The 24,867-nt window shown below is 43.7% G+C and overlaps 2 protein-coding genes across 2 annotated transcripts in view; both read left to right on the forward strand.

Moving 5' to 3' along the window:
* Positions 1-10,217: 10,217 nt before the first annotated feature.
* On the forward strand, positions 10,218-18,998 carry LOC132389354 (gastrula zinc finger protein XlCGF26.1-like). Its single transcript, XM_059961867.1, has 2 exons — positions 10,218-10,258; positions 16,116-18,998. The coding sequence occupies exon 2, from the start codon at positions 16,563-16,565 to the stop codon at positions 18,285-18,287; it is 1,725 nt and encodes a 574-aa protein (XP_059817850.1). The 5' UTR covers positions 10,218-10,258; positions 16,116-16,562; the 3' UTR covers positions 18,288-18,998.
* A 35-nt stretch (positions 18,999-19,033) lies between these two features.
* LOC132389357 (gastrula zinc finger protein XlCGF26.1-like) overlaps positions 19,034-24,867 on the forward strand; it is a 58,818-nt gene continuing 52,984 nt past the window's right edge. The window contains exon 1 of the transcript XR_009510507.1: positions 19,034-23,802. The gene's annotated coding sequence lies outside the window, so the exon portion shown is untranslated. The remainder of the gene's footprint in view (positions 23,803-24,867) is intronic.

Raw genomic sequence — 24,867 nt, forward strand, 5'->3', positions numbered from 1 at the left:
CTGATGAAGGGTCTCGGCCTGAAACGTCGACTATGCTTCTCCTTATAGATGCTGCCTGGCCTGCTGTGTTCCACCAGTATTTTGTGTGTGTTGTTCCAGGTGTAGTCTATTGGTGCTGATTCGTTTCTAAAGCTTTACGATTCATAACAAAATTGGGGCCTGCATCTGGGATATGAACAGCTATGGGGGCGTAGTCATTAATTATCGATTTCATTGGGGAAGTCCCTTTTGATATATTTGTGTGTAGAAAATCAGCAGCGGATGCTGATTATTGTTTGGAAGCAGGAACCTCTGAGGCATTAGAGGATGCCAGATGGATTGAGTTGTTGAGTCTTGCTAGAAGGTTAAAACTTGCTATGTTGAAATTGACAATGAGGAGGGAACAGATGCAGAGGGTAATAGCTGAACATTATGTATCTGAGGGTGTGTTTAAAGTGGAGGAGTTGGACGTGTTTCCTGGAAGTAAACCTAGTGAGCTTGAGCTCCAGGACAAGTTAGAAAAATTAAAGATGGAGGCTGCGGAAAGGCAGAGGCAATTTGAGGCAAGAGAGGCAGAAAATCAGAGAGGAGGCAGAAAAACAGAGAGGAAGCAGAAAGACAGAGGCTATTCGAGCTGGAAAAGATACAGTGGTTGCAGCAAAGGGGTCTAGCGTTAGACTCTGGTGATGAGTTTGAGGCCAGTCAGGAAATTAAATTGGTACCTCCATTTGATCAGAAAGAGGTTGATAAATACTTACAGCATTTTGAGAAGGTTGCTTAGAATTTAAAGTGGCCAAAAGAGGGTTGGTTCTCTTACAAAGGGGGAGGCTCAGCAAGCCTATTCTGCTTTGACAGTTGATGAAGCAGCTGATTGTGACATAGTGAAACAGGCTGTGCTCAAAGCTTACGAGTTGGTCCCAGAATCATACAGGCAAAAGTTTAGAAATTTGTGGAAATCTGTGAACCGGACATATGTAATTTGCTTATGAGAAGTCTGTGTGTTTTGATCGCTGGTGCACATATATGATGATATATATGATGATGATAAATATATGATGATTTTAATAGCTTGAAAGAGTTAGTTTTAATTGAAGAATTCAAAAAGTGTGTCCCTGATGACATAAAAACATATTTAGATGAAAAGGATGCTGCCACTTTGCAGGAGTCTGCTAGATTAGCAGATGAGTTTGCTTTAACTCATAAGGTTAAGTTTACCCAGAATAAGAGCTTCCAAAAGAGTAGCAGGGGTCACCAGGGTAAACGCGAAATTATAGCTGGAACTAGTGACAAGTGTAAGGATGAAGGGAAGCAGTTGAAAGAGAAATATTCTGGTCTTGCTTGTTACTATTGTAAGAAAGCTGGTCATATGATGGCTAATTGTTCTGTCCTGAAGAAGAAAAAGGAAAAGGTGTCAGTCCCGAATACCTGTGATCAGTCTGTTGAAGCACCTATCAACCCACAGGGTTCTGAACATTCTGTTGAGGCTCAGTTATGGACTGAGAGTTCTGACCGAATTAAGAAGGCTTTTGATCATTTTATGTCAAATGGGTTTGTATTAGTAAAGGAAGGGTGAACCCAAGAACCAGTGAAAATTCTTCAAGTTACTGGCGATTCTCAGTCACTTATATTAGCCAGCGTTCTAAAGTTTGGTGATGAGACTTAACACTGGTGAGGTAAATCTTATTGAAGGCACTGGGGGTGGCATGGTTTCTGTGCCGTTGTACAAGGTAACTTTACTGTCAGGGTTGGTTTTGGGACCTGTTAAAATCGGATTATGCTCCATTTTACCATTGGAAGATGTTGGTTTGCTGTTAGGGAATGACCTAAAATTGTTCCTGCAGTGCTATTGACAACTAAGACAACCGCTGACGACCCACAGATGGATTTAAACATTTATCCTTCCTGCGCAGGAACTCGAAGTATGGCTAAGAAGTCTGCCGATGCAGACGGTTCTGTGCAGCATGATTCTGATACCCATGATAGCCAAAATCGGGATTCAGGTTATGATGTCAGGGAATTTCTGCCTTCATTGTTTCAACAGGATTCAGGTCGTAAGTCTGATGAGAAAGATGTATCCCTGTGTAGGAAGGAGTTTATAGCAGAACAGAACCGAGACCCTGAGATTGAAGCTTTAAAAGAAACAACTTTCTCAGATGATGAGATTAAGAAAGTGCCAGCAGGGTATTATCTCAAGGATGGAGTGTCAATGAGGAAGTGGAGGCCACCTGCTATACCAGCGAGTGAGGAATGGGCAATTGTTCACCAAGTTGTAGTTCCTAAAGTTATATGGCTGAAATTTTAACTTTGGCCTGCAGTATGCCATCAGGTCGACATTTTGGAGTGAATAAAACTGTAAACAGTTATGAAATAATTCTACTGGCCTAATTTGAGGAAAGATGTTGTGACCTTTTGCAGAATCTGTCACACTTGTCAAGTTGTGGGTAAACCGAATCAGGTCACGCTAGTGGCCTCACTCTGCCCTATACCTGCATTCGGTGAACCCTTTTTAAAATTTATAGTGAGGGGTCCTTTGTCCTTGTTAAAGGAACAGTGGATTGATGGGGATGTACATCTTAACTTGTTAGACATTGTGTAGAAGTTCAAGAATAAACTACAAGTCTGTAGTCCAGTGAGACAAAACTTAAAGATTTCTCAAAACAAAATGAAGTGTTGGTTTGATAAGTTGGCTTTGGAAAGAAAATACCAGGTTGGGGATAAAGTGCTTGCTTTATCTCCAATATTGATGAATCCACTTCAGGCTAAGTTCAATAGACCGCATGAAATAGTCTCTCAAATTAATGATCTGAATAATGCTATTAAAACACCTGACCAACGTAAACTAACACAGGTGGTGCACATAAATATGATAAAGGCTTATTTTGACAAGCAGGCTCCATCTGTGAGTGTTGTTGTCAAATCATATGAATCTGGCAACCCTGAGAATGAAACAATTGACTTGTCTGAGACTTTTCACAAGCCAAACATGGTCCCAGATAGGCTAATGAACTCAGTTGTTCCAGAAAACATTGTTAACAAGTCGGCTCATCTGCAGCCAAGGCAACAACAACAGCTGAAGGAAGTAAGCCTGATGTTTAAAGATTTATTTCCCGATGTTCCCAAGCAAACCACGGTCGCAGTACATGATGTAGATATTGGTCAAGCCAAACCGATTAAACAACACCCATATTGTATGAACGTTGAAAAATGTTAAATTGGCTGAGCAAGGAATTGAATATATGCTGAAAATGGTATTATGAGTCCTTCAGCATCAGATTGGAGCTCACCCTGCGTTATTGTGCCTTATCCTGATGGTGGTGTTAGATATTGCACTGATTATGGGAAGGTAAATTCAGTAACAAACAGATTCCTCTCCTATCCCTAGGGAGGATGATTGCATCATTAAGGTTGGAAAAGCTAAATTTCTTACAAAGATTGTTCTGTTGAAAGAGTATTGGTGTGTTTCATTGACGGACAGAGGTAGAGAAATTTCTGCATTTGTGACACCTTCTGGGTTCTGTGAATACAATGTTTTCTCTTTTGGAAGGAAAAATGGTCCAGGATCATTCCAGAGAATGATTGATTCTCTAATTCGAGGGTTAGAACATACAGATGCCTATATTGATGACTTAGCCACAGGGAGTGGCACTTGGGAAAAGCATATCACTGCAGTCGAAAAGCCGTTTGACAGGCTTTCCCAGGACAACCTTACAGTTAGCTAAGAGTGAATTTGGCCATGCCACTGTGACCTGTCTTGGCTATGTTGTTGGTCAAAGCAAGTTGGCTCCTGTTCGGGCAAAAGTCCAGACAATTTCTCAAGTTCCTATTCTGACTGCTGAGAAGGCTCTTAGAAGGTTTCTGGGAATGGATGGATATTATCGTAAGTTCTGTAAGAACTTTGCTGCTATCGCTCTTCCTCTGACTAATCTCCTGAAGAAGCGTGAAAAGTATGTTTGGACTGAACCTTGTCGGGAGGCATTTGATCGATTGAAAGGTATTATTTGAGGTTAGGCCAATCAATGTAGTGCTGTCAGCCAATTTCATTAGCAGGTTGGAGCTGTGGGTGGCAACACAAGTCATGGGTGCACAGAGAGTAAAGGAGAGGGCCAAAGAGACAACCCTGTGGGTTATGTGTGCTGAGGGTCAGAGAGACAGAGGAGATGGAGCCCACTCTTACCACCTGCCGGCGATCTGACAGGAAGTCCAGGATCCAGCTACACAAGGCAGGGTGAAGGCCGAGGTCTCTGAGCTCCATGTCGATACTTCACGCCTTCGTCTGGACTCTCCCTACACTTCCCCTCCCTTGGAAAAGCAGGCCATGCACTCAAAGAACCTCATAACCTGGACATTCTCGCTGCAAACCCGCTCCCCCATCGGGGAAGAGATACAAAAGCCTTAAATTGTGTAACACCAAGCTGAAGGATGGCTTCCTGTCTGCAGTTATAAGCCAAATGAATGATAAAATGGACTCGACCTCACAATGTAACTCGACGTGACCCTGCACCATATGTCTATCTGCACTGCACTTTCTCTGCAGCAATAATGCTTTGTTACAGTTATTGTTTTATCGTATATCAGCTCGATGTACCGTTGTAATGTATCGATCTGTGTGGATGGTACGTCAGGGAAGATTTGAACTGTCGTTCAGTACATGATGATAATAAACAAATTCCCCATTTTAATTGTGTGCAAATATTAGACAGACTGAGCTTCTGCTCTGGAACCACAGAAGGAAACTGAACAGTTCTCTTTCTGAGGAACGCAAGTAAATAGAAAAGGCTTTAATCTCTCATTACGATCTGCTGTAAGTGGGATCAGATGACTGGTGGTGGGTCTCCCATATTAATATCAGAATCAGGTTTAATAGCACCGGCATATGTCATGAAATACGTTCAGAAGTAGAACCTAATTTTTAACCATAGTTTTTAACAATTGTGATTTAATATAAGAATATAAATATCACATTGTTAAATTATATAAATAGTACAAAATGAAAAAAAAGATGTAATAAACTATTTTAACTGTGCCGACTGTTTGACTGACTGGGTTGTTGCTTTGGAAGTAGTGGAGTGAAGCTTAACTGAACTGCACACATTTATGAGAAGCTCAGATAATTATAAAAAGCTAAATTCTCACATAAGTGGGTCAGACACCCAGAAACATCGGCAGCACTTCAGCAGGTAAAAACAGTGGAATGAAACATGGTGAAAATATTGCCGAAAAAAAACCATATTGTCCACCACAACGAGAGGACGTGACAGATCCGGATCTCACCGCCTTGTCTGAACGGGGAAAGATGAAGCTACACGTATAGGTAGAGCAGTGACCCGCAGATGCTGCAGATCTGCAGAGAAACGTGAACAGGAAACGGGATCACGTGGCCGCTTTGGTCTCTCACCCCCAGACAGATGTCCGTTTACCCACTACTCTGTGGAAAGACGCAAACGCCGCTCACATCTCCTCTCACCTTAAATGTATTAGACATTTCAACCCCCAGGAAAAATATATCGTCTGTCCACTCTGTCTATTCCTCTCGTAATCTTATAAACGTCCATCCAGTCTCACCCCAGCCTGCGCCGCTCTGGAGAAAACAACATAAGTTTGTCCAGCCTCTCGTTATAGCTCATGTCCTCTAATCCAGGCAGTGTCCTGGTAAACCTCTTCCCCGCCCTGTCCAAAGCCCCAACATCCTTCCGAGAATGGGGGCGACCAGAACTGTATGAAACACTCCAGATGTGGGCTAACTAGTTTTATAAAATTGTGTTACAAACTGTAGCGTTTTAGAAACAAACCAGTAGCAATAGAGTTCACACTGGAGTCTGGTTTTGATGTTAAAACCATTATCTTTAGTAGTATCGACTGATAATATAGTAACTTAACGAAATAAAGGAAAGTTAACAGTGTAATGTGTATATATGTGCAAGTATAACTCCCAGACTATCGAGCCTGAGGGAACAAAGCTCAGAGTCTTGAGATGGTAAAGTATGAAAGTTCAGTAATACACGGAATAAGTTATGGGAGAAAGATATTTGTAATCCTGGGTGAAACGTAGAGAAACGGCCGTTACTAAAATTACCGCCGTCGATGTTCTTATCCGTTGAATCCGTCCACATACGAGTTATCAGCGAAAGTGACCTGTCACAGGAATACCGTCTTCCAGGGGTTACCAAACAACATACCCAGGCAAGGGTTAACAGAATATATTCCACAATCCACTCCTATGGATTATAGGAAGTGACAGCCACACACGTTCGTTGTGGTTCCGTGTAGCGATGATCAACCCACTCTTGTGGGCATAGGAGACTTTCAACCCTCAGCTGCGACTAACTGAAGCGATCACCGTTCTCGTTCTCTCTCTCTCTCTCTCTCTCTCTCTCTCTCTCTCTCTCTCTCTCTCTCTCTCTCTCGCTCTCTCGCTCTCTCTCTCTCTCTCTCTCTCTATCCCTCTCTCTCTCTCCCTCTCTCTCTCTCTCTCTCTCTCTCTCTCTCTCTCTCGCTCTCTCTCTCTCTCTCTCTCTCTCTCTCTCTCTCTATCCCTCTCTCTCTCTCTCTCTCTCCCCCCCTCTCTCTCTCTCTCTCTCTCTCTCTCTCTCCTCTCTCTCTCTCTCTCTCTCTCTCTCTCTCTCTCTCTCTCTCTCTCTCTCTCTATCTCTCTCTCTCTCTCTCTCTCTCTCTCTCTCATGGTTCAGTCCACAGTCAGCGCTGTCAGCCTGTGACTGACGTCATAGTCCCGCCTCCTCACGCCGGCGCTCTTAAAGAAACAGTCACTGTACGACCGCAGGCTCGTAACAGCCGCAACACAACTTCCCGACTTTTGAACTCAATGCTTCAACTAATAAAGACAACCATGACATTTGCCTTCTTAATCACCCGATCAATCTGTGCAGTCTCTTTCAGGGAGCGATGAACTTGGAGTCTAAGATCCCTGTGATCATCAACACTGTTCAGGGTTTTGCATTCAACAGTGTACTGTCTCATACATTCGACCTACCGAGCTGCCAAGATGATCATCACTAATCAAATCTCACTGAGATTTCTCAGGTCCTGTTGAATTTATTGTAAAGTGCACAAGTACGGGAAGGTACAGGTACAGAGAGACACTGACTTGTAGCAGCATCACAGGCAAGTACATTCAGATAACACACGGAACACAAGTTATACGAGGCTCTGTCAGTAACAATCTATAAATATGTTTTCTGTCATCAACAATATATAAAATACATTGTGTCATGATCACTATTAAAATGTGCATTTTGTGTCAATAACAGACTTGGAAATGTTGAATGTGCTCCCTGTCTGCATTCCTCCTGTAATCCACAACCAGCTCCTTTGTTTTTATCACAACGAGGCAGAGGTTGTTTTCTTGACACCCCTGTGTCCGGGTGATGACTTCTTCTCTGTAGGCTGCCTCGTCATTATTTGGGATTCGGTCGATCAATGTAGTGCCGTCAGCAAATGTAATTAGCAGATTGGGACCCGCCACTGCAGCCCCACAGTCCACTATGTACTGATTGCAAAGCTACGAAATTGCATGTGAATAGCCTCCCCTCCACCAACTCCACTCTTTCTGCCTCACCAGCAGACTGGGACATCTCACATCTCGTTGCCTCCTCCAGGACAATAAACTGTGAACAACTGTGGTCAGGGACTGATCTCTGGGGTACTCCAAACGCTACCTCCTTCCAGTCTGAAAACGACCCACTCATCCAGACACACACTACCGGCAGTTTATCATCTCCAACGAAAAAGCCTAATCACCTACTCCTGAGGGTCAATACCATTGCTGACTCTGAGTTTACCACCGTCAAATGCCGGGAGGGTCATAATAATCAGAAAGTCTCTAGTCACAGCCGTGTAAATAAAATGTGATCTCAGTGGGTGTGTGGCGCATGCTCAGAATGCGAATGAGACAGACAAACTGAGCCAAGTCACAGACTGATGAAGGGGAGGAAGGATCCATTTTGATACAGAGAGGGAAGCAGAGAGTTTGATGTTGTGGTTGATTCCGGAACTGTGGCCAGTTAAAAGATGAAGTCTTGTCCCCCCAAATTGTTTTGAGATGTGACAGTGTTTTTCTCTGAAGGCACCATGGAAACTAAATAATCTGAGTGGAAATGTTGTCCTTCACCCACTGACGTGGTTTGTAAACTTTTAACAGTTTAGAAAAGACAAAGGATTTGTGTATGGGAATCACAAACACAACAGCACGATAGTTCCGCTGTATCTGTCAGTTCACCAGCGCTTGAATGCCGCCGATCCTTGAATGTGGAGGCGGAGATGGCGGAGAAGACAACGCTCCCTCTTGCTGCAAGGAGAGCCCGAACATGTGTCCATGCCCGTTATCTGATTGGATACATCGCCCTGACGTTATAGCAGTACTGGCTCTCATTTTGGAAGGGATTCTGTCGGCCATCGCAGATACACCAACAGCTTCGCTCTGGGAAGCGGCCGTTCACCTGCTCCATGTGTGTGAAGAGACTCATTCAGTGAACCCACCTTGTGATGCTCCGGTGTGTTTACAATAAATAGAGGCCACAGTGAGCAAAGAGTTTTACTCAATCATCCCAGCTGCTGCAACACCAACAACTTCACATCAGGGAGGAAGTTCAAATCAGCTCCGTGTTAAATGTTTAACATCACGGCGACTGAAGGCAGCTGCAGGTTCATGAGGGACTGTTACTGTCAGATTCTGCAGTTCTTGCGGCTGCTCATCGCTCCCTGGATAGAACCCTGGTCACTGAGCATTGGAGGAGTCTGTTCTGCTGATGTTAGCCTTAAACTAGACTGGTGTTTAATATTGTGGATCTGTGAAAGATAAATCAATTCTGTATCAAATCCCATGTCGCAGGTACTTAATGTCACTGCCAAACTCACAATTTACACTAGAGCGTCCACTCGATCCATCTGGTCCCTGCCCAGGTTTCTGTTCCATATCAGTATTTTCAAATTTACCTCTCACTCTCGCTGTTGCAAGGTGTCACCACTCTGTGGGAGAAGTGATTTCCCTTGGATTTCTTAGAATCAGAGAAATCTGCAGCAAATTACAGGCCCTTCGGCCCACAATGTTGTTCCGACTGTGTACCCTACTCTAGAAAATGCCTAGAATTACCCTACCACAGAACCCTCTATTTTCCTAAGCTCCATGTACCTGTCTAAGATTATCTTAAAAGACTCTATTGTACCCGTCTATACCACCGTCGCTGGCAGTGCAGTCCACACACCCACCACTATCTGTATAAAAAAATATATATCTCTGACTCCTCCCTTGAACTACTTCCAAGCACCTTAAACTATGACCCCCACGTGTTCGCCATCTCGGCCCTGGGGAAAAAGCCTCTGACTTTTCACACGATCAATGCCTCTCATCATCTTATACACCTGCATGAATTTCCTGCATGATTTTCCCCTGACTAATTAACACGATGAGCTCGCTGAGTATTTGACCTTCCTCAGGGCGCTGGACTAAAGTGGGTAAATTCCTTTTTTCCCTGCTCTTTTCAAATTTTGTATCATTTTCACCAATTTCAAAGGACTGTGCCTCAGACAGCTGGGTTGTTGCAATGCACCTCTAAACCCTGACAGCGGACTGGCGAGTGAATCTTCGGTGGAGCAGAGTCAGAAAACAAAGAATTACCAGCACCAATCAGGGCTTTGAGGTTCCGGAAAGAGATGGGGTCTGGAGGTTCCGAGCAGGAGGAGGAAGAGGAACCAGACCAGCGGGTTGTGGCTATGAAGGAAAGATGAGAAACATTTGGAAACTGGTTAATCGAAAAACAAAATGCTTAATTTCTACAAAACATTGCAGATTATCAGCAGATCAGGCAGCAAATGTGGAGAGGAATAAATAGGCAGCATATAAGCCGATCCCCTTCAGCATGTCTAGACTGTGTACTCCTCTGCTTAGTTGCTGCCTGAACCTCAGAGCCTCTTCAGCATTTTGTGTGTAATCATCTTTGTATTTCCAGCAAATGCAGAATCTCTTTTGTTTCAGATCTGTTTCAGAACACGAAATGCCTGTTGATATTGAGTGTATCGTTTATGGGAGCCGCTTTCTGCGTTAAGAAAGCTGCTGAGTTTTCTACACAGAAAAAAAAACTGAGATATGGACGTGGAACCGGTCCCTGCAGAATCTTTTAATGGCACCATACTTACCCATAAATCACCACGTTTAAAATTTCGCTGTCGTTTGAAGCACCGATCAAATGCGCAGGCGTCAGGATCGCAGCCGTCTCCGATAAATACGCATGCGCGCAGTATACAAAATGTCGGGAGGATCGGAAAGGTAAGGGTTTTTCTGACTCTAATTGGGTGACAATTGCTGTGAGAACCGGAGGCTGTCGCCCGCAAACTCAGCACAGGCCAGATTTTTTCTTCTCTCTCAGCCCCACGATCCGTACACGGGCCCCGGGGAGCTTCCGGCTAATCAGGGAACGGGAGCAGATAGATCTCACAGACGGAGCTGAGCTCCAGCTATCTGAATGCAAGGATTAGGAACTCGGAAAAAGAGAACAAAATCTTTCTATCAGCTGTTGAGAAAATCACTTTTGTTCTATCTCCTACCGCAGCAAGTGAAAATCTGCAGAAGCTGGAACTCTTTTAATGCTGGAACAGCATTAGGACTCTTTTCCATAGATTCAGCCCGGCCTGCTGAGTTCCTCCAGCATTTTGTGTGTGTTGCTTGTTCTACCTCCTCTTGTTCTGGACTTTTCTACACGTGAGGACATGTTTTGACCCGTTCTGTCTTGGTACATAATGATATCAAGCACCTTTGTCCTGGGCATCAAGCAGCCTTCAAATCACAAATATGCCAGACTCTAGTGAGTCAAACTGCTGCCCTTCCCTTCATATTCATTGGCATTGCCATAACCGAGTTCATCACCGTCCGTCACTTGAGGGAGGGTTCAGTGGAAATATTTATGTAAAATACAGAAACTGGTTGTACCTGTTTGCATTTTGGTGATGCAAAATTTGCTGGAGAATTTGCAAGTGGGAAGAAGGGGAGTGATATTTGGAAGTCTGACTTTTTAAAGCATCATTTAGTAAGAAAATTGCACACAGTGACATACAAAAGTCTGGGCACCCCTGCTCAAAATTCCTGTTCCTGAGAACAGCTAAGCGAGTAAAACAATGACCTGATTTCCAAAAGGCATGAATTTAAAGATGACACATTGTTTAATATTTTAAGCAAGATTACTCTTTTGCATCCATCATTTACAGTTTCAAAATAATAAAAAAGGAAAAGGGCCTGAGTTTGGACACCCTCCATAGTCAGTGCTTAGTAACAACCCCGTTGGCAAGTATCACAGCTTCTAAATACTTTCTGTCGCCAGCCAAGAGTCTTTCAATTCTTGTTTGGGGATTTTTGCCCATTCTTCCTTGCAAAAGGCTTCTAGTTCTGTGAGATTCTTGGGCCGTCTTGCATGCACTACTCTTTTGAGGTCTATCAACAGATTTTTGATGATGTTTAGGTCAGGGGCCTGTGAGGGCCATGGCAAAACCTTCAGCTTGTGCCTCCTGAGGTAGTCCATTGTGGATTTTGAGGTGTGTTTAGGATCATTATCCTGTTGTCGAAGCCATTCTCTTTTCATCTTCAGCTTTTTTACAGACGGTGTGATGTTTGCTTCCAGAATTTGCTGGTATTTAATTGGATTCCATTTCCCTATACCAGTGAAATATTCCCATGCAACTGGCTGTAACACAAGCCCAAAGCATGATCAATCCACCCCTTGCTTAACAGTTGAAGAGGTGTTCTGTTCATTCTGCACCCTTTTTTTCTCCAAACATACCATTGCTCATCGTGGCCAATAAGTTATTTTGTAACTTCATCAGTCCACAGGATTTGTTTCCAAAATGCATAAGGCTTGTTTAGATGTCCCTTTGCAAACTTCTGATGCTGAGTTTTGTGGTGAGGATGCAGGAAATTTTTCTTCGGATGACTCTTCCATGAATGTCATATTTGTGCAGGTATTGCTGCACAGTAGAACAGTGCACCACCACTTCAGAGTCTGCTAAATATTCCTGAAGGTCTTTTGCAGTCAAACGGGGGTTTTGATTTTCCTTTCTAGCAATCCTACAAGCAGTTTTCTCGGAAGGATTTCTTGGTCTTCTGGACCTCAAAATGACCTCCACCGTTCCTGTTAACTGACATTTCTTAAGTACATTACGAACTAAGGAAATGGCTAGCTGTAAACTCTTTGCTGTCTTCTCTTGCTTTGTGGGCATTAAGTATTTTAATTTTCAGAGTGCTAGGCAGGGACTTAGCGGAGCACATGTCTGCTGCTTGTTGGGCCAAGGTTTGTGGAGTCGGTATTTATAAGGCTTTGAAATTTGTAACACCTGGCTTTTCCACAATAACAGGCAGGACACTTTAGAAACTGTTGTAGGAGGAATTATCTGGCAGAGCTAAGTCAAAGGTGTGATAGGGGATTCGATAGTTAGGGGAACATAACTAGAAGAGGATTAACTTCCTAGTGGTAAGGCTTGCAAGTGCTAGTGGGGAGTTAAACTAAAGTTGCAGGCAGGGAGGGAACCAGAATGACAGAACAGATAATGGAGGGGGTTAATTGAATTGAATTGGCTTTATTACTTATATCCTTCATATACATGAAGAGAAAAAAACATTTACATTATGTCTCTGACTAAATGTGCAATGTGCAATTTATAGTCATAATAAATAGTGTGTACAACAGGCAGTCAACATAACATAGAGATACAGGATGAATCAGGATGAATTAATCAGTTTGATGGCTCAGTGGAAGAAGCTGTCCCAGAGCTTGCTGGTCCTGGCTTTGGGATGTTTGCACCACTCTCTGCAGAGTCCTGTGATTGAGGGAAGTACAGTCCCCATACCAGGCAGTGACACAGCCAGTTACAATACTCTCAATTGTAACCCTGTTGAAAGTTCTTAGGATTTAGGTCCCTATTTCAAACTTTTCAATGCTCTGAAGTGAAAGAGCACTGTTGTGTATTTGTCACCAAACAACCAGTGTGTATGGAACATATATTATGATATTGTAGCCGTTACTGGAACTTGGCTCCAGCCAACAGTCTGAGGAATTTAGAGCGACAATTTTTTCTCTGGTGATCGCAGACTATGCCAAGAAACAAAGCTTGATATATTAAGTGATTTTAATTTTCCATATATTGACTGAGACTCCTATACTGTAAAAGGGTTAGTTGGGGTAGAGTTTGTCAAATGTGCCCTTAATCGGGATGTAGAATTCCCAATGTAGAAGTGTGCAATAGGCTGTTAGGAAATGATCTAGGGCTGGTGACACAGAATAGTGTTCATAATTCCATGAGATTCCAAGTAAATATGGAAAAAGAGAGGTCTGGACCACAGGTTGAGATTCTAAATTGGAGAGAGGTCAATTTTGATGGTGTCAGAAAGGATCTGACAAGTGTGGATTGGGACAGGCTGTTTTCTGGCAAATGTGTACTTGGTGAGTGGGAGTTCTTCAGAAGTGAAATTTTGCAGGTGTAGAGTTTGTACGTGCCTGCAAAACTAAAAGTTGAAAGGTAACTGGTGCAGGGAACCTTGGTTTTCAAGAGATATTGAGGCCCCGGATATTTTGTTCCTCTAAATACCTCAGACAGTTGGGTGCTACCAAGACTCATTAATGACTGCAATATCGTAATTCCACACCGTGAGCTCATCCGACAATTTTTTCAGTTGTCTTCTCTTGGTTTTTAAAAGCTTCCCAATAGTTTCTGCTCTTTTGTTTGCCCTCACTTTGTCTTTTATGTTGGCTTTAGCTTCTCATTTCAGCCACAGTTGTGTCCTCATGCCTTTCCAATGCTTCCACTTCTTTGGGATGTGTCTATCACTCACCTTCCGAGTTTCTGCCAGAAACTCCAGCCATTGCTGCTCCGTCATCACTCCTACCAGATTCCCCTTCCAGACAAGTTTGGCCAGCTTCTCTGTCACAGAAACGTGGAGAAGGTCCGAACAGAAACATGCCCACTCTGGACGATCGGAATGGTAATCTATACGGGAGACAAAATAGATGGGGGAGGTTTTAAATAGTAGTTTTGCATCTGTACTTACTCAGAAGATGGGCAAAGAGTCTATAGAAGTGAGGCAAAGCAGCATCAACTTCATGGACCCTGTATAGATTACAGAGGTGGAAGTGTTTGCTGTCTGAAGGCAAATTAGTGTGGATAAATTCCCAGGGCTTGAAATGTAGATCCCTGGCACCCTGTGGAAGACAAGTGCAGAAATTGTTGGGATCCAAGCACAGATATTTAAATCATCCTTAGTGACAGGTGAGGTACTGGAGGATTGGAGGACAGACAATGTTGATCCACTGTTCAAGAAAAGCTCTAAAATTAAGCTAGGAAGTGATATGTTGGTGAATTTCACAGCAGTAGTGAGAAAGTCATTGGGACATATGTGCAGGAACCGGATATATAAGTATTTGGATAGATGTGGACTGATTAAGGATAGACAGCATGGCTTTGTGCATGATAGGTCATGTCTAACCAATCTAATGGAGCTACTCGAGGAAGATATCAGGAAAGTGGGTGAAGACAAGGCAAGTGGATGTTGTCTACATGGACTTTAGCAAGGCACTTGACAAAGTCTCATATGGGAGTTTGGTCAAGAAGGTTCAGTCACTCAGCATTCAAGATGAGACAGTAAATTGAATGAGACACTGTCTTTGGGAGAAGCCAGAGTGTGGTAGCAGATGGTTGCCTCTCTGACTGGAGGCCTGTGACTAGTGGTTGCAAAAAGGATCAGTGCTGGATCTGTTGTTGTTTTTCATCTATATCAGTAATCTGGATAGCAAATTTGTGGATGACAACAAGACTGGTGGTGTAGTGGACAGTGAGGAGGACTATCAGGGCTTTCAGTGTGATCTGGACCAGGTGGGAAAATGGTTTGAGAAATGGAAAATGGAATTTAATGCAGACCAGTGTGAGTTGTGGCACTTTGGTCTGACCTACCAAGGGAGGTCTTTCACAGTGACTGATCGGGCACAGGGGAGTGTTATAGAAGAAAGGGACCTCTTGAAGAAGAAAGTCCTTAATTCACTGAAAGTGGTATCACAGTTAGATAGAGACGGAAGGGAAGATTTTAGCCCAATGGCCTTCATGAACAAAAATACTGACAACAAAAGATGGATGTTATGTTGACTTGCAGAAGACATTGCTGAAGCCTAATTTGGAGTACTGAGTGCAGTTTTGTTCACAACCTACAGGAAAGATGTAAGGACTTTGAAAGAGTTCAGAGAAAATTCACAAGGATGTTGCCATGTCTGGAGGACTTGTGTTATAAGGAAAGATTGAACAGGTCAGGACTTTATTCCTTGGAATGTAGCAGATTGAGGAGAGATTTGATTGTGATAGAGGGGCATAGATAGTGTAAATGCAAGCTGGCTTTTACCACTGAGATGGGGTGGGATTACAACCAGAGGCCCTGGGTTCAGGATGAAAGGTGAAATGTTAAGGGTAACATGAGGGGAAACTTCTTCATACGGTCAGTCTTCCGGGTGTGGAATGAGCAGACAGCGCAAGAAGTGCATGCAAGCTCAATTTCAACATTTCAGAGGTTCATGTAGGTACCTGGATGGTAGGGGTATGGGAGTGGGCAGATTAAATAGTTCAGCACAAACTAGATGGCCCAAAGGGCCTGTTTCTGTGTTGTAATTTTCTACAAGAATCTGAAATATTACAAAAATTCACTCTGTCTTTTTAACAGCTGTGGAGACCAACCATTCACCTCAACAGGAATTTTTTATATAGCGTTAAAACTGTGGCACTTAAAGTTAATAATACATAAAAAAAAATCCCAGATGCACATCAAGAAAGACTATTTGTGTGAGACTGTTTCAGTTACTGTGGGGCCAGGCACCCATGCAGCTTACCAGGAACAGAGAATAATACCAATGGAGAGAGTCCAACTCAGCCAAGGTACAAATTGGAGATGGCAGAAATGCCCCATTCTTATAGAAACAGGAACAGCATTAGGGAATTGATGGTCATTCCAGACTGTGCCCAGTCAGGAGATGATTTATCTGTCCAACCTGGGTTTAACCTCACTGTATCAGTGTGATTCCAGATCAAACCTTGGCAACTCAAGTAATCACATCTGAAATGTTGTCCTAAACCCATTGATGGATTTTGTAAATCTTTTACAGGTTAAAAATGAGAAGGAATTTATCTCCAGGAAGCTCAAACATGGCACACCAGTTTTGTTGTCTCTGTCCAGATATTTAAGAAGTGGGGTGAGGGATTCAATCGACCATCCTTCCTGCTCAGACTGTGGGGAGGGATTCACTCGATCATCCTTCCTGCTCAGACTGTGGGGAGGGATTCACTCCGTCATCTGACCAACTGGCACGCCCGTCATTTTACACAGGAGAGAGGCCGTTCACCTGCTCAGACAGTGGGAATGTATTCACTCGGTCATCACAATTGAAGGTACATCAGCACATTCACACTGGGCAAGGCCATTCACCTGTACTGTGTGTGAGAAAGGATTCAGTCAGTCTTCCCACCTGTGGACACACCAGTCAGATCACTCTGGGCAAAGGCTGGTGATCTGCTGAATATCTGGGAAAGGATTCACTCAGTCATCTGACCTAATGGCACACCAGCGTGTTCACACTGGGCTGAGGCCGTTCACCTGCTCACAATGTGGGAAGGGATTCACTCAGTCATCCCACCTGCACAGTCACAAACGAGTTCACACTGGGGAGAAGCCATTCACCTGCTCAGTCTGTGGGAAGGGATTCACTCAGTCATCCACACTACAGAGTCATCAGCGAGTTCACACTGGAGAGAGGCCATTCACCTGCTCAGAGTGTGGGAAGGGATTCACTCGGTCATCCCAACTACTGGCACACCAGCAAGTTCACACTGGGGAGTGGCCTTTCACCTGCTCAGAATGTGGGAAAGGATTCACTAAGTCATCCAGCTTACTGGTACATCAGCGAGTTCACACAGGGGAGAAGCCATTCAGCTGCTCAGTCTGTGGAAAGAGATTCATTCAGTCATCTTACCTGCAGAGTCATCAGCGAGTTCACACAGGGGAGAAGCCGTTCAGCTGCTCAGTGTGTGGGAAGAGATTCACTCAGTCATCCCACCTACAGAGTCACCAGCGAGTTCACACCGGGGAGAGGCCGTTCACCTGCTCAGACTGTGGTAAGAGATTCACTCAGTCTTCCACCCTACAGAGTCATCAACGAGTTCACACTGGGGAGAGGCCGTTCACTTGCTCAGAATGTGGGAAGAGAGTCACTGATTCATCTGCCCTACAGAGACATCAGCGAGTTCACACTGGGGAGAAGCCGTTCACCTGCTCAGAATGTGGGAAGAGATTCACTGATTCATCCACCCTACAGAAGCATCAGCGAGTTCATACTGGGGAGAAGCCATTCACCTGCTCAGAATGTGGGAAGAGATTCACTCAATTATCCAATCTACAGAGACATCATCGAGTTCACACTGGGGAGAAGCCGTTCACCTGCTCAGTCTGTGGGAAGAGATTCACTGATCCATCCACACTACTGAGTCATCAGCGAGTTCACACTGGGGAGAAGCCATTCACCTGCTCAGAATGTGGGAAGGGATTCACTCGGTCATCCTACCTACAGAGTCATCAACAAGTTCACACTGGAGAGAAGCCGTTCACCTGCACAGAATGTGGGAAGAAATTCACTTGGTCATCCACACTACAGAGTCACCAGCGATTTCACACCGGGGAGAAATCGTTCATCTGCTCAGACTGTGGGAAGGGATTCACTGACTCTTCCACCCTACAGAGACATCAGCGAGTTCACACTGGGGAGAAGCCATTCACCTGCTCAGAATGTGGGAAGGGATTCACTCAGTCATCCCACCTACTGGAACACAAGTTAGTTCACACTGGGGAGAAGCCGTTCACCTGCGCAGAATGTGGAAAGAGATTCGCTCACTCATCCAACCTACATAGTCATCAGCGAGTTCACACTGGGGAGAAGCCGTTCACCTGCTCAGAATGTGGGAAGAGATTCACACACTCTTCCACCCTTCAGAGACATCAGCGAGTTCACACTGGGGAGAAGCCGTTCACTTGCTCAGAATGTGGGAAGGCATTCACTCAGTCATCCCACCTACTGGCGCACCAGTCAGTTCACACTGGGGAGAGGCTGTTCACCTGCTCAGACTGTGGGAAGGGATTCACTCAGTCATCCAACCTACAGAGACATCAGCAAGTTCACACTGGGGAGAAGCCGTTCACCTGCTCAGTCTGTGGGAAAGGATTCACTCAGTCATCCCAACTACTGGAACACAAGTCAGTTCATAGTGGGGAGTGGCCATTGTTATGAATCCCTAGGTTTCGTTTGATATGGACTCATTTTAAGAGAAATTAAGAAGGTGAATCAGTCTGACTTGCAGCTTGTTTACATCGCTCGCAGCTTGTTTAGTTTTAACCGAGGACACAGACACTCAGAGTCAGATGGAGATGGATGAAAAATGGAAGGATTGAAACCAGGGAACTAGTGGCTAAAGGTCACTGTTTAGAACTTTCCTGTGCCCACAAGGGTGGGTTAATTATCCATTCACTGTACATTGAATGTGTGGTTGTCCCCTTGTTTGATCCATAGACGTGTATCTGATTTGAGGTATCCTGTGAAGTCCACTTATGTGTTAACCCTTGCCTGGGTGTGACGTGGTCATTCATTTGAAGATGATACCCCTCATGACAAGTCACTTTTGGTGATAATTTGTATGTAGATTTGTAAAGATGACTGATAAAATCTACAGCAACTGGTCTCTCATTTTACCACTGTGGAACCTGTAGAACAGACAGACAGACAGACGTACTTTATTGATCCTGAGGGAAATTGAGTTTCATTTCAGCCACACCAACCAAGAATAGTGTAGAAATATATAGCAATATAATACCATCAATAATTAAATAATAATAAGTTAATCTTTGCAAGTGGAAATAATTCCAGGACCAGCCTATTGGCTCAGGATGTCTGGCACTATGAGGGAAGATTAGAAAAGTTTGATGGCCACAGGCAGGAATGACTTCCTGTGACGCTCAGTGTTACATTTCGGTGGAATGAGTCTCCGGCTGAATGTACTCCTGTGCCTAACCAGTATACTATGGAGCGGATTGGAGTCATTGTCCAAGATGGCATGCAACTTGGACATCATTCTCTTTTACGACACCACCGTCAGAGAGTGCAGTTCAACCCCCGCAACATCACTGGCATTACGAATGAGTTTGTTGATTCTGTTGGTGTCTGCTACCCTCAACCTTCTTCCCCAGCACACAACAGCAAACATGATAACACTGGTCACCACAGCCTCGTAGAACATACTCACCATCGTCTGGTAGATGTCAAAGGACCTCAGTCACCTCAGGAAATAGAGTCGGCTCTGACCCTTCTTGTAAACAGCCTGTGTGTTCTTTGAGCAGTCCTGTTTATTGTCAATTCGTATCCCCAGGTATTTGTAATCTTCCACCATGTCCACACTGACCCCTTGGGTGGAAACAGGGGTCACCAGTGCCTTAACCCTCCTCAGGTCCACCACCAGCTCCTTAGTCTTTTTCACAGTAAGCTGCAGATGATTCTGCTCGTACCATGTGACAAAGATTTCCACCATAGCTCTGTACTCAGCCTCATCTCCATTGCTGTTCGACATAACTGCCTTCTCTCGACATTTACCCTGAATTACAAATATCTCTCTCATCACCTATTTTGTGGATGAACTGAACATTCATACTTTACCATCTGAAGACTCCAAGCCTTGTTTCCCCCGAGCTCAATAGTTTGGGAGTTATATTTACACACATATATACACATAACACTGTTAATTTTCATTTAATTTGCTGAAGTTACTATAGTATAAATGGATACTAATAAGCATTGTTGTTTTCACATCAAAAACAGACTCCAGTAGTAGTCTGTTGCTGGTGGTTCGTTTCTGAAGCGTTAAGGTTCGTAACAAAATGGGGCCTGCTTCTGGGATATGATCAAATTTGAGGATTGATTAATTATCAATTTCATTGGGGAAATCTCTTTTGATTTATTTCTGTTTGGAAAATTTGCAGCAATGGATGTTGATCGATGTCAGGAAGCGCCAACCTCTGTGGCATTAGAGGACGCCAGAAGGGTTGAGTTGTTGAGTATTGCTGAAAGGTTAAAACTTGCTAAGGTGAAATTGACAATGAGGAGATGCAGAGGATAACAGCTTAACATTATGTATCTGAGGGGGTGTTTAAAGTGGAGGAGTTGGAGGGGTTTCCTGAAAGTAAACCTCGTGAGCTTGAGCTCCAGTACAAGTGAGAAAAATTAAAGATGGAGGCTGCGGAAAGGCAGAGGCAGTTTGAGGCTAGAGAGGCAGAAAAACAGACAGAAAATTGTCTCATAAAGTGTAATAAAGGGAAAGGCTTAGCATGCCTATACTGCTTTGCCAGTTGATGAAGCAGCTGATTTTTTATACTGCACCAATCATCGCCACTGGGCTATAAACGTGCAAGAGCAGTGTGTGGTTCAGTGCTTTGCTCAAAAACACTCACACTGCCTCGGCTGAGGCTCGAAAACATGACCTTCAGATCACTAGTTCAACACCCTAACCAGCTGGCCACGCACCACACATTATGACCTAGTGAAGCAGGCTGTGCTCAAAACTTATGAGTTGGTCCCAGAAGCATAAAGGCAAAAGTTTAGAAATTTGAAGAAACCTGTGAAACAGACTTATATGGAATTTGCTTATGAGTAATTTGTGTGTATTGCCCGCTGGTGCACATATAAAAAATATAAATAATGATTTTAACAGCTTGAACGAGTTGGTTTTAACTGAAGAATCCAAAAAGTGTGTCCCTGATGACATAAAGATGTATTTAGATGGAAATGATGCTGCCACTATGCAGGAGTCTGCTAGATTAGCAGATCAGTTTGCTTTAACTCATAAGGTTATGGTTACCCTGAATAAGAGTTTCGAAAAGAGTAGCAGGGATAACCAGGGTAAACCAGAAATTAATGCTGGGATTTGTCACAGTTGTCAAGTTTTGGCTAAACCTCATCAGGTCACCCCAGTGGCCCCACTCCGACCTATACCTGCATTCTGTGAACCCTTTTCTAAAGATATAGAGAATTATGTTGGCCCATTGCCAAAGCCTAAAGCTGGCCATCAGTATCTGCTAACTATTATGTGTACTGCGTCCAGATTCCCAGAGGCAATGCCTCTCAGAAATATTAAAGCTAAAACTGTGGCGAAGGCTCTTACTGAGTTTTTTTTTACTTTATTCGATTTGTCTCAAGAAATCCAGTCTGATCAAGGAAGTAATTTTACATCTGGGTTATTCCAGCAGGTAGTTTCTGAACTGGGAGCAAAACAAATTACATCGTCTACATACCATCCAGAATCACAAGGGGCTTTAGAAAGATTTCACTATACCCCCAAAACAATGATTAAGACATACTGTGTTGAAAATGGAAACAACTAGGATGAAGGAATACATTTGCTTTTGTTCGCAGTAAGAGAGTCGGTTCAGGAATCATTGGGCTTTACTCCATTTGAACTCGTATTTGGACGCAGAGTGAGGTGACCTTTGACCTTGTAAAAGGAGCGGTGGATTGGTAGGGATTTACATGTTAACTTGTTAGACTATGTTTTAAATTTCAAAAATAAACTACACCAATTCTGTGGTCTAGCGAGACAAAACTTAAAGATTTCTCAAAACAAAATGAAGTGTTGGTTTGATAAGCAGGGTTGTGAAAGAAAATACCAGGTGTGAGATAAGGTGCTTGCCTTATGTTGACGAATCCACTTCAGGTGAAATTCAATAGACCGTATGAAATAGTCTCTCAATTTAATGATGTGAATTATGTTATTACAACACACAACCTACGTAAACTAACACACCTGGCACACATAAATATGATAAAGCCTTGTTTTGACAATCAGGCACCATCTGTGTGTGTTGTTGTCAAAACATATGAATCTGGCAACCCTGAGCTTGAAACAATTGACTCGTCTGAGACTTTTTACAAGCCAAACGTGGTCCCAGTTCGGCTAATGAACTCCGTTGTTCCAGAAAACATTGATAACAAGTCGGCTCATCTGCAGCCAAAGCAACAACAACAGCTGAAGGAATTAATTCTGAAGTTTAAAGATTTCTTTCCCGATGTTCGCAAGCAAACCACGGTCTCATTACATGATGCAGATATTGGTCAAGCCAAACCGATTAAACAACACCCATATCGCATGAACGTAGAGAATGTAAATTGGCTGAGCAATTGTTGTAAGCGTGGAAACAGATTCAGTAGGTCTCAGGGGCACAGATTATGGGAAGGTAAATGAAGTAACAAAAACAGATGCCTATCCTGTCGCTAGGATAGATGATTGCATCGATAAAGTTGGAATAGCTAATTTCTTACAAAGATTGATCTGTTGACAGGGTATTGGTGTGTTCTATTGACGGACAGACATAGAGAAATTTCTGCCTTTGCGACACCATCTCGGTTGTATGAATACAATGTTTTGCCTTTTGGAAAGAAAAATGCTCCAGGAACATCCCAGAGAATGATTAATTTTGAAATTCGAGGGTTAGAACACACAGATGCCTATATTGATGACTTAGTCACAGGGAGTGACACTTGGGAAGAGCATATCTCTGATTGGTAAGAAGGCTCTGAGAAGGTTTCTGGGAATGGATGGATATTATCGTAAGTTCTGTAAGAACTTTCCTGCTCTCGCTCTTCCTCTGACTAATCTCCTGAAGATGGGTGAAAAGTTTGTTTGGACTGAACCTTGTCAGGAGGCATTTGATCGATTGAAAGATATTATTTGAGATTAGGCCAATCAATGTAGTATTCTCAGCAAATTTAATTAGCAGATTGGAGCTGTGGGTGGCAACACAAGTCATGGGTGCACAGAGAGTAAAGGAGAGGGCCAAAGTGACAACCCTGTGGGGTATGTGTGCTGAGGGTCAGAGAGACAGAGGAGATGGAGCCCACTCTTACCACCTGCTGGTGATCTGACAGGAAGTCCAGGATCCAGCTACACAAGGCAGGGTGAAGGCCGAGGTCTCTGAGCTCCTTGTCGATACTTCATGCCTTTGTATGGCTTCTGCTCTGCCCATGACTGCAAGAAACTGCAGAGAACTTTGGAGAGCAGAGAACATCAGAGAAACAAGCCTCCACTCCATGGACTCTCCCTACACTTCCCCTCCCTCGGAAAAGCAGGCCATGTACACAAAGAACCTCATAACCCGGACATTCTTGCTGCAAACCCGCTCCCACATTGGCGGAGAGATACAAAAGCCTTAAAGTGCGTAACACCAGGCTGAAGAACGGCTTCCTGTCTGCAGTTATAAGCCAAATGAATGATAAAATGGACTCGGCCTCACAATGTAACTCGACGTGACCCTGCACCATATGTCTATCTGCACCGCACTTTCTCTGCAGCCATAATACTTTGTTACAGTTATTTTTTTGTTGTCTATGAGTTCAATGTACTGTTGTAATGTATCGATCTGTGTGGATGTTACATCAGGCAAGGTTTTCACTGTAGCTCAGTACGTGATGATAATAAACAAATACACCACTTTAATTGTGTGGAAATATTAGACAGACTGAGCTTCTGCTCCGGAACCACAGAAGGAAACTGACCAGTTGTCATTTCTGTGGAAAGCAAATATATGGAAAATGCTTCAATCTCACATTACGATCTGCGGTAACTGGGATCAGGTGACTGGCGGTGGGTCTCCCATATCAATATCAGAATCAAGTTTAATAGCACCAGCATATGCCATGAAATTCGTTGTCTCTGCGGTAGCAGTAGAACCTAATTAACAAAGGATCTTAACAATTGTGACTTAAAGTAAGTATATATATATATATATAGTACAAAAATATAAAAAAAATGTAATAAGCTATTCTAATTGTGTAAATGTAATAATCTAATTTAATTGTGTGGAGCTATTTGATCCGGATCTCACTGCGTTCTCTGAAAGGGACAAAGGTGAAGCTACACGTACACGTCGAGCAGTGACCCGCAAATACTGCAGATCTGCAGAAAAACGTGAACAGGAAACGGGATCAGGTGACGGGTGGAGGGTCTCCCTCCTGAACTGGTGACTCTGCTCCTCGGCCCTAACATGCTGCCCGACCCATCCGCCGCATTCCCCACATTATTCCATATTTACACCAGATACATGTCTACTTTTCCACACCATATCTACCGCGATCCCTTTCCCTCCACCCCCAGGTCACAGAGTCACGGGCTCGATTCCCATCCCCTTTTTCAGAGACTGGGATCACTGGTTCAACCGGTAATGATGTTCTGCATTTCAATGTGTTCACCTCTCAGTCCTCGATTCTCTAAATGACATTTAGAGTTACCACATTTGATCTTTCTTCAGGTTATGACCCCACCTCTCCAGGGATCAGTCAAGTGAATCTTCATTGCACTCTCTATAACAAATACTCTCTAACCTCATTGTTTATGGAATTAATTTCCATCTTCTGCAGCTCCGTGTTGCCCCAACCATTGAGCTCCCACCCCTGTCACTATTTTCACCTTCCACCTCCCCCCTCACCTGAATCCACCTCTCACTCCCCAGCTCATGCCCCATCCCTACCCCTCACCTCTTTTCTCTGACTATTTCCCCTCCACTCTCAGTCCAGAGGGAGGGTCTCGGCCCGAAATGTTTACGGTCCATCTCCCTCCACAGATGCTGTCCGACCCACTGAGTTCCTCCGGCAGTTTGCTCTTTGGTCTGTATAACCCGTGTTAATATGGGGAGCGGGATTTTACACCATATTGCAGGGTTAGGGTTAATGGATTTTTCGGTGAGACGACAACATTAATCAGGGGTTTCATCACTGAATCCAGGGTTGTGGGATGTAAAGTCCCCTGTTATGTGTCCGGCTGTGCCGTGTTGTT

The sequence above is a fragment of the Hypanus sabinus genome, unplaced genomic scaffold (assembly GCF_030144855.1).
Source record: "Hypanus sabinus isolate sHypSab1 unplaced genomic scaffold, sHypSab1.hap1 scaffold_547, whole genome shotgun sequence".
NCBI lineage: Eukaryota > Metazoa > Chordata > Chondrichthyes > Myliobatiformes > Dasyatidae > Hypanus > Hypanus sabinus.

Excerpts from the sequence above, each read along its gene's own strand:
- LOC132389354 (XM_059961867.1), top strand. The coding sequence starts at position 16,563 with ATGGCACACCAGCGTGTTCACACTGGGCTGAGGCCGTTCACCTGCTCA.